The following is a 15,439-nucleotide window of genomic DNA, read 5'->3' on the forward strand; positions in this document are numbered from 1 at the left end:
TCAATTTCAGAAAAGAGCCTTCTAGGATTCTGATCAGGACTGCATGGCATCTGTTCAGTTTGGAACTGAACACAGTTCACAACACAGTCTCTCATCTGCAAATACAGAACGCTTCTGCACTCAGCTAAATCTCCCTTCCTTTCTCTCAGAGGCATTTCACAGCTTCTAGGGCTTAAGCCTGATATTTTTTGTCATCAAATTTATTCCTATATTAAAACAGTATCTTTAAATTCCCACGTTAAAGTAGTATTTTTTGTTACTATTATAAATGGAATGTCTCTTAATTTCATTTTTCTATTGTTCATCAGTAGACTAGAGAAATGCAGTTGATTTGTCTATATCAATCTTGTGATCTCGCTAAACTCATTAGTTCCAAAAGGAATGTTCGTGTGCACATGTGTCTGCATGTCTTAGGATTTTGTATGTACAAAATAGTGTCATCAACAAAGAATTTCTTTCTTTTGTCTTCCTTTAGGATCTTTTATCTTTTTCTTTCCCAAGCGTTCACTACAGATTATCTTCTTAAAATAGCTGCAACTCGGGTTCTCATTGGCTCTCTGTGTCAGATGATCTGACAGGGAAACCCACTGCTTATAAGGCTTCCTCTTACAAGCTGGTCCCTCAGGATGCTACGACTGGACCACTCAAGGGCAGAAAGCACTCTGGGGGTCAGGAAGAATTTAGCACCAACCTCTCATCTAAGATCCTATCCCCACCGACTATCCCAAGCCCAGAACACTGGATTTCCTGACCCACCCTAAACTTACTACCTTTGGCAAGAGCTCAGAACAAATGAGCAAAAAGATATTGGAGTGAAAATACTGTGTGTGTGTGTGTGTGTGTGTGTGTCTGTGTCTGTGTACACGTGTGCGCACATGCGTGCAGGGGCAGGAGGGGGGATGGGGAGGAGAACACACACGGGAGCCCAGAAGAGGTCACCACAACCTCTCATCCACCAACAAGACCACCTCCCCACCACGCACCAGAACCCGCCCAGCACTCAAGCCATGGAAAAGACAAGCCGAAGGCCCCTTATCCACCTACGTGCACAGCCTCCAAAGGGCAGCCTGCCGTCGGCTGGCCCTGGCCTTGGGAGGCGCCCAGGCCTGGCCGTGGGTCACACTGTGGAGGGCTGGGAGCAGCTCCTCTGGCTGGAGCTGCGGCGGCTCAGGACGAAGGTGGACGAGTTGCTCTTCTTGCTGACGCTGGTCTCGCTGGGCCGGCTGCCCTTCAGGTGGCTGGAGGAGCAGCAGAGGAAGCGCTGCACGAGTTCGTGGAAGAGGTGGCCCGTGAAGAGCATGTAGATCCAGGGGTTGCAGCAGCTGTTGAGGCTGGCCAGCAGCATGGCAATGATGAAGGCCGAGGCTGTGAGATGGAGGACAAGAGAGGAGGCTGTCAAAGTCCAGCACCAGGCTCTGAGTTCAAATCCCAGTACTGCCCCCCAAAATGTTTCTTTTCCACCGAGAAATATCACGCAGAAAATCATCTGAATCCTAGGTCATTTCAAGTGGAGGAAAACATTTTCAAGTCTCAGTTTCCTTCAGTGGCCGTAAGCCTGGTAAACTGTAGACATCTCCTGCCAACAGATGAGGTGAGAGGACCCCCAGAAACCCCCAAAAACAACAGAAGTCAGAATCCCTGCCCCGCGGGGCCATGCGTCCAGCAAGAGAGCTGGAAATCCACCGCTCTCGTTTCTCCTGCAAATTTTGGCAGAAAGAACCCAGAATTTAAGAGCTCAAGCCAGAGAAGCCATCTTCCCTGGGCTGCTGGCACTGCAGGAGGTGGACACAAATGCCAACAGAAGACCAGGAGAGTGTGTCGGGCACCCACAGGCACGAAAGCCAGGGGCACATAGGCAGCCGTCCATCGGAGGCCCTAACGTGGGTTCCCAGAGCCAGAGGTAACTGAGAACTTTCTGATAATATAGGTTCTCAGGCCCATGGCTGGAACTACCTAGTAAGACCAGGAAGCTGGGGCTTGGGCGTGTGTCGTCACGAGTTCTGATGCACACCCAGGTCTGAGAACCACTGGTCTTGTTAACCGGTGGCGTCTGGTGGGACAAAAGCAAAGGACATCAGACAGTATTACAAAAGAGACCTTTCAGAAAGCAAAGGAGTGGCTCTCATCCTGGAAAGTGACGTGATCACGAATGGAAGCGCAGTGGTGAAAGCAGGCAAGCCAGTGCTACCCAACTCCTTCCATTCTCTACAAGAGAATAGTAAATCTACACATGTAAATATACATATATGCGCATATATATATATATATATTTGTGTGGGTGAGGAGATGAATTCAAGTTTTAAATTAAAAATCACCTGCCAGACTAAAAATATAGAAGATGTTCAAAACTCACACAAGAGGTTAAAAAAAATAAAAATAATGTACACGACACTAAGAAACAAACGATCAGCCACAAAGTGAAGAACGAGGGCGAATGAGGCTCTGAAATGCGACAGAAGGAAATGTCACACCTGGGCCTAGTGTTACATACTCATAAGATGAAAAGCCCCAATTCCAAATGCTCCCAAGTCTGCGCGGTTTGCGGTGCGGACATGATGCCACGCCTCTCCCGTGTCAGCACAGCCGAAGCGCAGCCGCAGGGAACACATCGTCCAGCACACCCTTAAGTAGCATACATCAGCAAACGAACCAGAAATGAATCTCATGGCACTTCATTATGTACTTGCAAATATTCTAAAACCCTAACAGCGATTTGCCTTTTTGCATTCAAAAAAAATCTTCTGGCTTTTTTTTAAATAAATCTGTTTTTAAAGAGAAAAAAAAACATTATAGGGCAAAAACACAAGTATATAATGAGTTGCTAAGAAACCAGGTAGCCTGGCTACCTGTGAGTGGCCAGCTTGAGGGACAGGCAAGGACCAGGGCTGGGTCTCTGCCCCCTCCTGGTAGCCACAGATGCAGTGGCTGACCTACCTGGCTTGGTTCTTTGGGGTTATGAAAAACCCTCTCTAAGCCAAACCTGCTCTTGTCCAGCGGACAGCACTAAGGACTCATTTGAAATGCCTTTAATTTCATGATGCCCTAATCATCCAAAGATAGGAGTTCACAAGGATGAGACTTCCAGCCTCCACGGGCAGCTGAGAGCGGAGCCGGGCAGAGCCAACCACATGGGTAGGCCCTGGAAAGCGCCCCAAAGGGAGGAAGCAGCGGGAATGCAGGCCCAGGGGTGAGCACAGGTCAGGACACTCAGCAACTGCTTGGGGCAAGGATGGGAAGAAGCCAGAAAGAAGGATGGAGCGGATGCCCCATAGGTTAAGCGGAGCTGTGGATAGCTTCCGAGCAGGCGATGATGGATTCACTTCAGCCTGCCTTCTGCACTTCTGAGCCAAGTTTAGGCTACAGGCTTGCCCTCTCTGATGTCTAGAAAGGCTTTGCTTGACTACCAAGGAACCAGAACTGAACAAAGCCGGGGAAACATTGCCCTTCCATTTCATGGTGTCATTTCCAAGGAAGCAGGAGACAAGTCTGGTTATCAGCATCTCTGCATAGGTCCACCCAGAACAGTAGTTCCTGAAGCGGCCCTGACTCCATTTTCTAGATGAAGGAACAAAGTTCAGACCAGGTGACAGACTTCCTTGAGAGCTCACAGCAAGTTACCCTGTGTTCGGTAATGGGGTCTGGTTCGTTATAACTCGGCTGGCATTCTCACATGCCACATTGGTTCCAACTAGTAAAATCTTACCAGTCCCAAAGCAAAGACTTGGGCTGACTGAGCAATCACACTCCCGGTGTGCTCTGAGGAGCAGAGAGAACAACTCTCTTGTTTCTGGAACAAATGGGGCTCCCTGCTGGGCTAAGTGCTGGCTGATCAGCCCACTACCCAGCAGCAATCTTTCAAGAGCCCCACCGTGTCTGGGAGAGGAAGCAGGACCTCCTGACTGTCTGTCCATCTGTCTGTCCATCCATCTATCCGTCTGTCCATCCAATCATCATCCACCCTTGCCTCCGACAAGTTGTCAGTAGATTACAAGCCTGCTATTTTTATAAATTTTATCAAAACCTTGTCCTGGCCATTCACCTGAGAGCTCCCTACGGCAGAGCTGAATAGGTGTGAGCAAGACTTTATGCCCTACAAGCTATCGGGCCCTGGACTGAAAAGGCCAGGCAATCTTTGGTTAAGGGGTAGGAAGGTGTGCAGAGCACATGGCAAGCTCAGACCCCTTCCCCCCACACTGCCACACACCAGAACCCTATGCTGCCTCTCCTTCCTAACCAGCCATACTCAGGCATCAACCCTAGCTCCACCCCTGGTGAGCTGTGTATTCTATGGGAAATCATCTAACCTCTCCTCTTCTCAGGTCCTCCAGCTGTACGGGTCCCATCACAGGACTGTTGCAGGACAAGTTTGAGATATCCAAGCACTATCCAGGATTTAAGGCCCCGGTAACAGCAGACCATGCAGCTCAGCTACTGTCCTGACCAGGGCGATGGGAGCAAGTGCTCGTGGAAGGTTGCAGCTAGGGTGACAAGGAAGATTCCTGAGACTGTCCCTTTTGAGGAAGGGGTGAGTTGAAGGGGCAAAAATGTTGCAGGGATGACACAGATCAAGATGCATATAGTACACACGAACTATGTTTGTTAAATGGCAGACTAAATTCAGTACATATCCTACAAATTAGGGAAAATGAGGAGGAAAGGGGTATGTGGGGATTGATCAAGATGTAATGTAGTCATAAACCACTTTGTTGAATGGCAACTGCTTTAAAGATAATAAAAAAAATAGGGCTGGGAAGCTGGCTCAGTGGTAGAGTGCTTGCCTCATATGCATGAGGCCCTGGGTTTGATTCCCCAGCACCACATATGCAGAAAAAACCAGAAGTGGTGTTGTGGCTCAAGTGGTAGAGCACTAGCCTTGAGATGATGGGCTGAGGGACAGCGCCCAGGCCCACAGTTCAAGCCCCACGACCAAAATAATAATAATAATAATATTTTTTATAAAGGAAAAGAAACCTGAAGGGAGGCTGCGGCTATCATGGGCCATGTTCAGACATCAGGGTTTTTGTGGAAGAGCTGGTTATAAAATCACATCTCCTCCTCACCTGCCATAAAGTTCATGCCTTCCCCGGGGACCAGGATGCCAGCCAGAAATCACCAGTCGGTCCTTCTGGGAGACATGGCAACTGAGAGGCTGCCCTGGGGCGGCTTGGCTTGTGCCTAGGGCATTTTGTGGGGGAGGACAAAATCTATGCCAGCCAGGCACTGGCTCCCACAGGGAACCAAAGTGGAATTATTGAGTCCTTGCCCTCAAGAGACTCACAAACTGGAGGGGGGGAGGGTAAAAGTCCAGAACAGCATTAGACGGGGGGCAGGGAGGGGAGGCCAAGCACTTGTTGCAGTAGCTGAGAACCAGGGGAACGTCACGTGAACAACTATCTGCCAAGCAGGACCGTGAGCTGAAGTGGCCACGCATTAGAGGCCGGTGTCACCTGCTGGGTGATTCTTCCTGGGAGAGGAGAATCCGCTGCGTATTTCTGTGCAGCTCCATGATTCATGGAGGGCTCAAGGCCCTGGGGCCGCCGGAGGACGGTATGCGCTGGGCATTCCACCCCCGCTGGCTTGGCTTTACTCACTCCTCAAGAACTCCCACGTTCGGACTTCCCGGCACTCAGGGAGAACTGAGAGCCCAAATTAGCCTAGAACAGCTGACGGGCAGCTAGCCACAGCCTCTCCTGGCTGTGCTGTTTCTGAGACAACTAACATGTTTCACGCACAACTCAGATGCACGGAGCAACTCGTCCATCTCAGAAAAGTCAGGTCCAGCCCATCCTGTGAGGCCTGCAAAAGACCCTCAGACAAGACAAGGCACGCCCAGCAAGACCTACTCCAGGGCTAGGAGGAATCTGGGTGGAAGGCCTTTTTTGGATCTGGGTCCTTAGCAGGCGGTCTAGGGGAAGGCTTTAAAAAAGTAATGTATGCTTGAATAAAAATGGAGGCCCATGCCGGGCGCCAGTGGCTCACGCCTGTAATCCTAGCGACTGAAGAGGCTGAGATCTGAGGATCGCGGTTCAAAGTCAGCCTGGGCAGGAAAGTCTGTGAGACTCTTATCTCCAATAAACCACTCAGAAAACCGGAAGTGGTGCTGTGGCTCAAGTGGTAGAGCACTGGCCTTGAGCTGAAGAGCTGAGGGACAGCGCCCAAGCCCAGAGTTCAAGCCCCAGGACAAAAAAAAAAAAAAGAATGGAGGCCCAGGATATATGATAAGATATTATCTTTGGAAAGACCATAACTTTGTAACTACAGTTTTTCTAAAACTCACTGATGTGTGATCTGCCCCCCTATGGCAGGGTTGGGATGAAGAGTCAGATGTATGAGCTACAGATTCTGCCCCTGGTCAAATCCAAATGACTTGTCAGGCTCAATGGGCTGGGCCTGAGAAAGAACCATATTTTAGGAGAAAAGCTGGATCTCCCTGCACATGTCTAGGCCCTCCCCATCCGCTGAGGAGCCACAAGTGGGAAGGTGGATGCCAAACCGGATAAAGATCAGCTTCTGGGTGCCAGGCAGGCATCGTTGTCCACTAAAACTGCAGAGTCTTGGAGCCCCCACCCCAGATTCACTGAACGGACTGGCATTTGAAGGAAGTCCTCAGATGACCTGTGCACAAATAAAGCTTGAGAAGCATCGTTCCAAGCGTCATAGGAGGTTGTAAGGGAAGAAAATAAGGTAACTGTCCAATTTCAACACAAAAGCTGCACTCACTGCTTTGTGCAACAAGCTCTTACTTATCCTTCAATACCCTTTTCAAATGCGGCTCTCTCTCAGAATCCTTTCTGATTTTTTTCTCCCTTAGGGAGACCGAATCAAGTAATGCCTCCTCAGGGTATTCACACTACGTGACAAAAAATACTTCTGCGACTGTATCGTTACTTTGGCTTAGACTCCTTAGCTGGTGACTATGTCCCATTCGTGGTTCTGTCCCCAGCTGCTAGCAGAGACTGGAAAATAGGAAGAGGTCGATAAGGGACTGACCTGAATCGAAGCATGAAATTAGCAGACAGGAAGTCCTGATAAATCAGCCATTGCCACTGGCACGTTGGAAAGGCAGAAAGACAATTTCTCTGCCTGACAACAGAATATAGACACAGATATCAAGGTCAAGGATAGAGAAGTAGAATGAGCAAGAGTGACTGCTGGCTCAGGTGTGAGGCAAGGGCCGTAGTGGGCAGAGGCTGAAGCAAGGAAACACTGGGTCAGGTGATAGGAAGCGTCTGCTCTAGCTGAACCCAGGAGGAAAGGCTGACTCCCAGGAGCCAGCACCAAAAGCCCAGGAACCAAGAAGGCAGCCCAGGGCTGGGGGACAGGATTCTGCAGACTGCACACCACACGCCAGAGTCCAGGCTGGAGCTGGGCCCTGGTGGCTCACACCTGTAATCCTAGCTACTCCAAGGTCTAAGATGGGAGGATCGCCGTTTGAAGCCAGCTTAGGCAGGAAAGTCCGAGAAACTGTTATCTCACCCAACACATTTCCTTTTCCTGTAATTAATCAAAGCTTTGGAAGGGAGGAGAATGAAGCCACCTCGGAGCAGAAACCCAAAGGGAAAACATTAACATTCGCCAAGAACAGAAAAGAACCCACAACTGCCCCATCGGACAAGAGTTTGCCCATTCATTGTCCACCTCATTCCAAAAATGTGATACCCATGCTGAGCGTGCAGAGCCTGTCTGCTTTCCTGCTGATCTCCATGGGGCCAGGTCTTCCAAAGGGACCTTACCAAGGGCACAGAGGTATGGGAAGGAAGGCAGTCAGGCCACACCACAGGGATTCTGGAGCCCCAGAAACAGGAGGCTTGGAAGTCAGAAAAATGCTGAACACCGGGCCTCCTGAAGTCAGGGAAGCACGCACGCCAGGCTCCCAGTACACTCCTCCCCATCCAACACCTGCCGGTGCCCAGATCCTCAGCTTCGCTAGCCATGTGGTACTCACCGCTGCCCAGGCTCCCGTTCCCCTGCAGTGCTGCTGCTTAGAAAGTGTCCCATCTGCCCCGTCCAGCTCTTCACACCCCTCCGGTCCTCGCTTCTGCACCTCCTCCCACACCCCACAGATGTGACGTCACCCTGCCACCAGGTAGGTGTCCAGGGCACCAGTGTCCCCGCCCACAGCCGGAGGCTCCTCCCCCTCATGCTCACTGGACACATCACCTACTGCCCTAAAGTTCTGCCCGGGCCTCACTCCCCTCCGCCCAGGCTCAAGAACACATCCATCCCTGCTCCGCCCGAAACCCCTGCTGATCTGCACCATCAGTCTCAAGAACACAAACCACATGTTTACAAAGTAGAACGGGGAGGCTGGGAGAGGACCTGGATCCTGTGGCCCCGTCTACCCCACCTCCAAGACCCACAAGGTAGGCCTTGCTGCGGAAGGAGACAGTGGATGCCCAGGGGGAGACCTGAAGGCCATGCGGTGCCAACCAAGCTCCAACACAGGCTGCCTGTGGCTCACGTGCCCTGGCCCTGCACAAGACCTGCGATCTCCAGGGGTCCAGGACAACAACCTCAGCCCCAGCGTGCCTCCCATCGTGAGGGGCATGTGATCGTTTCCATAAAAATCAGTATGTTGCGGGGGGGGGGGGGGGGTAAAGCATTTTTCTTTCTGAAATACAAAGATGGGTGTACAAGGTAGGTATGAATGGGGCTACGATTTTTTTTTTTCATTCAGAAACTTCTCCTGGGCTCCGGGGCCTCTGAGAAGGGAACCAGCCCCTCCCGTGTGCACCGACAAGGAGCCCCAGATGCACGCCAGCCTGCCCCTTCTGGTCATCCACCCAGCCGCACTGAGCCAGCTCTGTGCCCACAGACTAGCACCGCTGTGACTGCTGTTGTCATCTTACTGCTTTCTCCTCTTCAGAGCCTCTGCCCAGGTATTTGATCTCACAGAGGGACCTGAACACAGTGGGCCTGAGCTCTGAACCCATGATGGTAGTGCTTGTAGAGAAAGACGTCATTCAAAGGAGAGAGAGAGACAGACAGGCAGAGAGGAAGAGAGAGCACTTGAGGCCCTGGCGAGGCTGTGGGGTCTGTGGTGGGGCGCGGGCCATGTCCACCCCTCTTACCTTCATGGGTCCCCCATCAGCGAAGCTTGCTGTCCATCCAAGTGAGGGCCCCTGGGCAGGAGCAGAGCTCCTATCTGACCCCCCTCCCACCCCGGCCTGGTGTGATGATGTCCTGTGTGGCGTGGGACTCCCTACGGCAGATATTTTTGCCTCCAGAGAGCAACCATTCACCCTGACCCCAGTCTGAGGCTCCTGCACGGCTGGATATGTGTTTCCTTCTGACTTCCATACTTACTGGAGCCGGGTGAGTCACGTCTCCCAAGTGACTGCACACAGCCCCGTTTCTCATGCCCATACTCTCCCGGGAGTGATTTAGAGCAAGGCCTGGTGGGCACGGGAATGCATTCCGGCTGATCTTGTCCTATACTCACGCTTCCCAGAGGCCGAAAAGAGACCGGGCCAAGCTGGTGGCCAGAGCCACGTCCTTCCCACCAGGCTCCCATCTGGATGGGCTCGTGCGCATGAAAACACTCGGCGGCCTCAGCAGTGTGGGAGCCCTCCTCCCCCGAGTGCTCTCCACTGCGCTCTCAGCACCCGTACAGAAGCCTCGGACACTTCATGGGACACCATCCTTACCTGTGAATGAGGCAAGAAGCCAAAGAGCCAAGGAGATGGGGCCTGATCTCCTAGACCGCCACAACCTCCCTGACCTTGACTTCGAACAGAAGCCATCTCTACTGATGCTCTCATCCACAAGAAGACCTTGGGAAGACTCCATGGCCCAGAGGCTCTGGCTCCACTTCAGCTGGGTGCTAAAACTTACAACATTATCTATCCATCTAGCCATCCCTCTATCTACCTATCTGCATTTATCTACCTGTCTAGTTTTAAGAAGGAAAAGTAAGCTGTTCAGGTAGGTACTTTGAAAGCATAAAAATGACTGCAAGTTCAGTCATGACCCAAGGGTTGGATGTATCTGCTCTTTCTTTAGGTGGGAGGAAAAAGAAAAGGAGGAAGGTGGGTGTGTCGGGACACCAGGAAGCAGCCTGAGAACTGGCAGAAAGGAGAGGGGAGACATCACGGAATGAACAGCAGAGACATGTCCTCATCCTTAAAGCCAGCCGCTACAGCAAGGGGAGGGAGGGCTGGGCTAGTAAGGGCAGGAGGTTTCCCCTTAACCCTGTGCTGAGGGGGCGAGGCTCACTTCCTCAGTGGCTGATGTTCAAGCTTCTGGAGAAATAGGTACGCTCCACTGCTCTTTTTAGAAATACCCACCACTGGTTTCTGTCTGTCCCAGATCCCTGGCCATGCTACGAATCCCAGGGCAGCAAAGCCAGCTCTAGTCACTGTTCTGCCCCTAACTGGCTGTGCACCTTCCGCTTGCTGGGGCCTGAGCCCTCTGTAAGGCCTGAGCCAGGAGACTGGATGTCAAGTCAGGCTGAGTTCTGCAGAGCCCTCGTCGCAGGGTATGGCGGGTATGGCGTTCACTCTGAGGACCACAGGCCCTCCGTACATGCTGAGTGGCGAGTGTCCTGGACACTGTGATGCAAACTGCATGGCTCCCTAAAGCCAGGAGTCTGTGGTGTATAGCAGGGAGCAAAGCAAAGTTACAGAATGGGGAAAAGAGGGCTTGCATTGAGATTTCAGATTCCCAAGGTGCTGGGTCTGTGACTGCTGGGTGCCATGACGATCCCATCAGAGCCGGGACATTTGCACTGGGTGGAGGTGAGAATAAACTCCTGGATTTTTTCCAGCCAGTCTTAGAAGCCCCTGCTTCCCTCATGTATGCAAGGGACCTTTAAAAGGAAGGACTAAGGCGCAGACCACCCCGCCCATGATCTTTCCCAGTGAGCTACTAGAACTGGCAGAGGTGAGGTGCTATTGACTCTAGGCTGAGGCCTTGGAGCTGCTCCCCAAACCCCCTCCTGTGGATGCTCCTGTGCCTTCTGACAAACACAGGCCACCATCCTATCACCTGAGCAGCCTCCAGAGCAGAAATACATCTCTCCCAGCCTCCCAGCCAAACCTGGCTCCTTCCTTCTGCCTCTGGCTGGCACCAGCGTTAGTCCTGGGCACCTCTGCAATCTGCCTGCTCAGGGCTTCCCATGTGTGCCACCATGCACACATGTGAGGCTCATTACCCCCAATAAATGAGAGGTTCAGGAGCTTGCCTTCGCCTCCCCAGGATGCTCCAACAGTTGCCTTTTGCAAGTCTGGTTGGCTGGGTGAAAGGACCAGCTTGAGGCTGTCCTCATCCAAATCTGACCTTGTGTCCTGTCCAAGGGACGCTTGGACTTCAAATAGGAGCTTGGGTTTGGGCCCAGGTTGGAAACCTTCTTCCGCCACTGGCTAACTGCAGGAAAAGCAGTTACCTGCCTCAGTTTCCCCTCCCTCACAAGGAGCGGTACAAGGACTGTGTGCTAAGCACTCTACCTGCCATTTCTCCTTTTGTTCCCCCATTACCTGGCGAGGGCTGGAACTCTTTATCAGTTCCACCTCACGGAAGACAGAATCAAGGCTCAGAGAGGCTGCCTGTCTGTAAAGCCAGCCTGCCCAGGGCTAGGGGTCGCTGGGCCCAGAACTCTGGAAGCTCAGACCTGGTGTGCCAGCCGCCCCTCCCTCTGCCCCCCCCCCCCCCCCCCCCCCCGCACTACCTTCCTTGGGCGCGTTGGCGTCCCAGACGCTCCACATCTGCACGAAGAAGAAGGGCGTCCAGCACACGATGAAGGCCAGCACGATGATGAAGGTCATCTTCACCGTGCGGATCTTGGCCTTGGAGATGAGCTTGACGCTGCTGACCCGCGCCAGGGCGGCGGGGCCCGCCGGGCCCGTGGCCGCCGCCGTCTTGAGCCGCAGGTTCTGCCAGATCTTGAAGCTGATGAGGCCGTAGCAGGCGGCCAGCACGATGACCGGCACGATGTACACGGAGAGCGTGATCCACGTGACGTAGGCCTTGGGTCCCCAGGGCTGGATGAAGACGGCCCAGCAGTCGAAGACGCCGTCGGCCACCTCGCGCAGCGAGAAGATGTGCACCTGCGGGGCGCTGACCACCAGGCAGCCCAGCCACGTGGCCAGCACGGCCAGGCGGTCGGTGCGCCTGCGCAGCGCGCGCAGCGGCTGGCAGATGGCCAGGCAGCGGTCGAGCGACATGAGCAGCAGCAGGTAGGTGGAGGCGAACATGCCCACCACCTGCAGGTACTTGACGAGGCGGCACAGCAGGTCGGGCCCGTAGAAGCGGAAGGTGATGTCCCACAGCAGCTGCGGCAGCACCTGGAACACGGCCACCACCAGGTCGGCGATGCTCAGGTGCTTCATGAAGAAGAAGAGGCGCGAGTGCTTGTGGCGCGTGGTGCGCAGCGCCAGCAGCACGCACGCGTTGCCGCTCAGCGCCAGGAAGAGGATGAGGCACAGCACGGCCACCTCCACGCGCGCCAGCGCCTCGTCGCGCCGCGGCGGCCCCGCGCCCGCCGTGCAGTTGCCCTCGGGCCCGGGCGGCGGCGGCGGCCCCCAGCTGGCGTTGGCCGGCCCCGCGCTGCAGTTGCCCGCGCCCTCCATGAACGCGGCCGCGGCGGTGCCGGTGCTGCGCGCCCGGCCGGGAACCCGTCGAGGCGTGGGCGCTGCGGGGCTGGGGTTGAGGAGGCGGGGATGGCGCGGTCCCGGGACGGGGTGTGCCTGGGGCTCCGAGGGTTCGGGGAGGTGGAGGGGACGGGCCGCTCCCGGACGCCCGCGGTGGTGATCGGCGGGATTCCACCCTGCAACAAACCGCGGACCCGTGAAAAGATGGCCGGGGGCGGGGGGCGCACACGGGGGACCCCTTCCGGGAGCCTCGAAATCATCCGAGACTTCCGAGCGCGGCCTCCGGGTCTCCCCGCCGCCCACCCCATCCCCGGACCTCCACCCTCGTCCTCCAGACCCTCAGCGTCTCCCCCAAGCACGCCCACCCATCCCGCGCGCCCTCCGGCCTCCTACAGATAACCGGGTGGGTTCTACATCTGACGGGGCGGGGGGGGGGTGTCAAGGCTGGGGAGAGTTCCCCCCGACCCGCAGCCCGACGTGTGTGCGCGCGGGTCCCGGCAGCCGGGGCTCCCCGCGTCTTGATCCCAGGCAGAGTCACTTTGCGCCGTCCCGAGCATCCCGTGCGCCCCCGGGGAAGGGGGCGCCCGACCCCGAGCCGCCTCCGCTCCCCCCGCCCCAGGCTCTCCCCCAGCCCCACCCAGCCACCCTGGGGACCCCCCGTCCTCCTCCGTTCCCGGGAGCCGGGACCCCGCTACCTTCACCGAAGTTGGCCGCCGCCGGGGAAGTTGTGCCGCCACCGATCAAGGACGCGGGGCGCGTGGGGGCCGGCCCAGGGCGGGAGCGGGGCGGGCGGCGCCCGCGGGGTCTCCGGCCCGAGGTCTGCGCGCGGCGGCTCGCTCTGGAATCCCCGCTCCTGCGCGGCGGCGGCGGCGGCGGCGGGCGCGGCGCGCGGGCAGCGGCGCGAGGCTGCGCCCTGGGCTGGTGGCGGGCTTTTCTGCAGCCGGGGTCCAGGGCTGCACTACCACGTGCGGCCACGAGTGGGCAGGGGAGCCCGGCTGCGCAGGTGCCAGGGCAGGTCAGCCAGCTCCCAGGCCTAAGGAAAACTCCAGAGGGATGGAACCCGTAAACAACCCTCTGTTCGGAGGCCCCCGGCGCTCTTGGAGAAATGGGCTTGAATAGCAATGCGTTCCTGAGTAGATGGTGCCAAAGCATTTAATTGATGTCTCCCAAACATGAGCTATTGTCAGCAGCTCTTCAATTTTTTTTTTTTAATGAATCCTCAGTTTTTGAATACTCTGTGTGTGTGTGTGTGTGTGTGCTGGGTTTTGAACTCATGGTTTCCCACTTCATTGGGCTTGCTTGTAGGCTGGTGCCCTATCACTTGAGTTCTTCTGGAGATAGGGTCTCTTGGATATTTCTGCCTGAGCCGACTTTGAACCTCAGTCCTTCAGATCTCCACTTCCTGAGTAACGGGGATTGAAAGTGTGAGCCTGGTACTCCACTTGAATTCTTCTGATCACACTTGGGTTAAACAGGAATTGGAAATGTCTTCCATGCCAAGCAGCACTTGCACAGACCATCATTCTGTAGGAAGTTTTCGGTGGAAATCTCAAGCAAGGAGGAAACAGGAAGGAAGGCTAGAGGGAGGGAAGGAAGAAAGAAGGGAGGAAGGAGAAAAGGAAGGGGAAGGTATGGGAAGAATGAAGGGGAAGAGGATTGTCTAGAGGGGGTTTAATGAGAGGAGGGGAAAGGTGGATTCTGAGGGATAGAGAAGATCAAAGCATGTTACATACATAATACACACACTAATCTGATGCTCTGCAAAGGGAAGAAAGAGAATATGGTGGAGGGGTTCAAAGTGCATTGCATGCACGGAGGGAAATGTCAAAAAGAAGCCCCTTGTATTCAAATGTTAACATCAATCAATAATTATCTTCATTTAAAGAGATCAGACTCATCTGTGGGCCAAATGCCACTTCTGCCTCCTTCCACACTTCAAAATGGAAACTCTAGATGATACCTCCAAAGGCAGCTGAGATGGCAAATCTGCTTCCCGGCCTCTGCTATTTTCTAATCTAAAACAGCCTTTGCAAGTGATTTACAGTAGCTAAGAATTAAGGCAGAAACCAAAAGGCCAAAATTCAGAACTGAACAGTGCTTTTTAAAATGCATTAAATACGTATTTTCTTCTGACATTTCACTTCTCCTCTTTTAATTATGTAGAGAGAAATGAGTTAGCCAAGACCTGCCAGGATTTCCTCAATCTGCAGTACAATCTTCTGCCAAGACATCCTGGGGCTAAGGCTCCTGGGCCTGGGCCCAGGGATCTCCATGAGCAAGCATTTCAGCACAGGCTCGGGAATCCCCTAGCACTGCCTCATGATGGAAGGCAAACTGCTTCATGCCCTTGAAGGCTCAGTCACAACATTTCCCATAGTATCTGCTGCACAAATGGCAGGTTAAGGTTACAGGAAGCTCTGGTGGGAATTTCACGACCTTGGGCGAGTTCCCTTGGCTCCCTGGACCTCAGCTGCCCCCAGTGGAAAGTGAAACGGCCGATCACAGAAGCCGATACTTGCGGTCTCATCCATGTGGTTTTCTGAAATGATCTGGTCCATGCCATCTGCAAGGGGGAAGCACCCAGCAGGATGAGGGAGCATTTGCCCTAAGAACCCCACACTGGTTCATCCGGGTAAGACAACACTAAATGTACAGAACCCAGACTGCTTGTCTCCTGGAAGGATGCCACCTTCAGGGAGGAAGTAAACTGCACCACTTCTACGGGGATGACCCTCTTTCCCCTAGGTGCCTGGTGCCGGGCTGGGGCAGGCTCCTACATTCTGCATCCACTGAGGATGAGCACTCGGTCTCATGAAAAAGCTAAGTTCTGTAACTTAGCCTTCATCTGAAAA

The 15,439-nt window shown here is 54.2% G+C and overlaps 1 protein-coding gene across 1 annotated transcript; it reads right to left on the reverse strand.

Moving 5' to 3' along the window:
• Positions 1–1,117: 1,117 nt before the first annotated feature.
• Oxtr (oxytocin receptor) lies at positions 1,118–12,566 on the reverse strand. Its single transcript, XM_042680180.1, has 2 exons — positions 11,666–12,566; positions 1,118–1,365 (listed from the first exon to the last, which is right to left on the reverse strand). Exons 1-2 carry the CDS (start codon positions 12,564–12,566, stop codon positions 1,118–1,120), a joined length of 1,149 nt encoding a protein of 382 aa, XP_042536114.1.
• Positions 12,567–15,439: the final 2,873 nt, after the last annotated feature.

Source organism: Dipodomys spectabilis, unplaced genomic scaffold (genome assembly GCF_019054845.1).
Source record: "Dipodomys spectabilis isolate Male_0828 unplaced genomic scaffold, ASM1905484v1 ptg000054l, whole genome shotgun sequence".
Taxonomy (NCBI): domain Eukaryota; kingdom Metazoa; phylum Chordata; class Mammalia; order Rodentia; family Heteromyidae; genus Dipodomys; species Dipodomys spectabilis.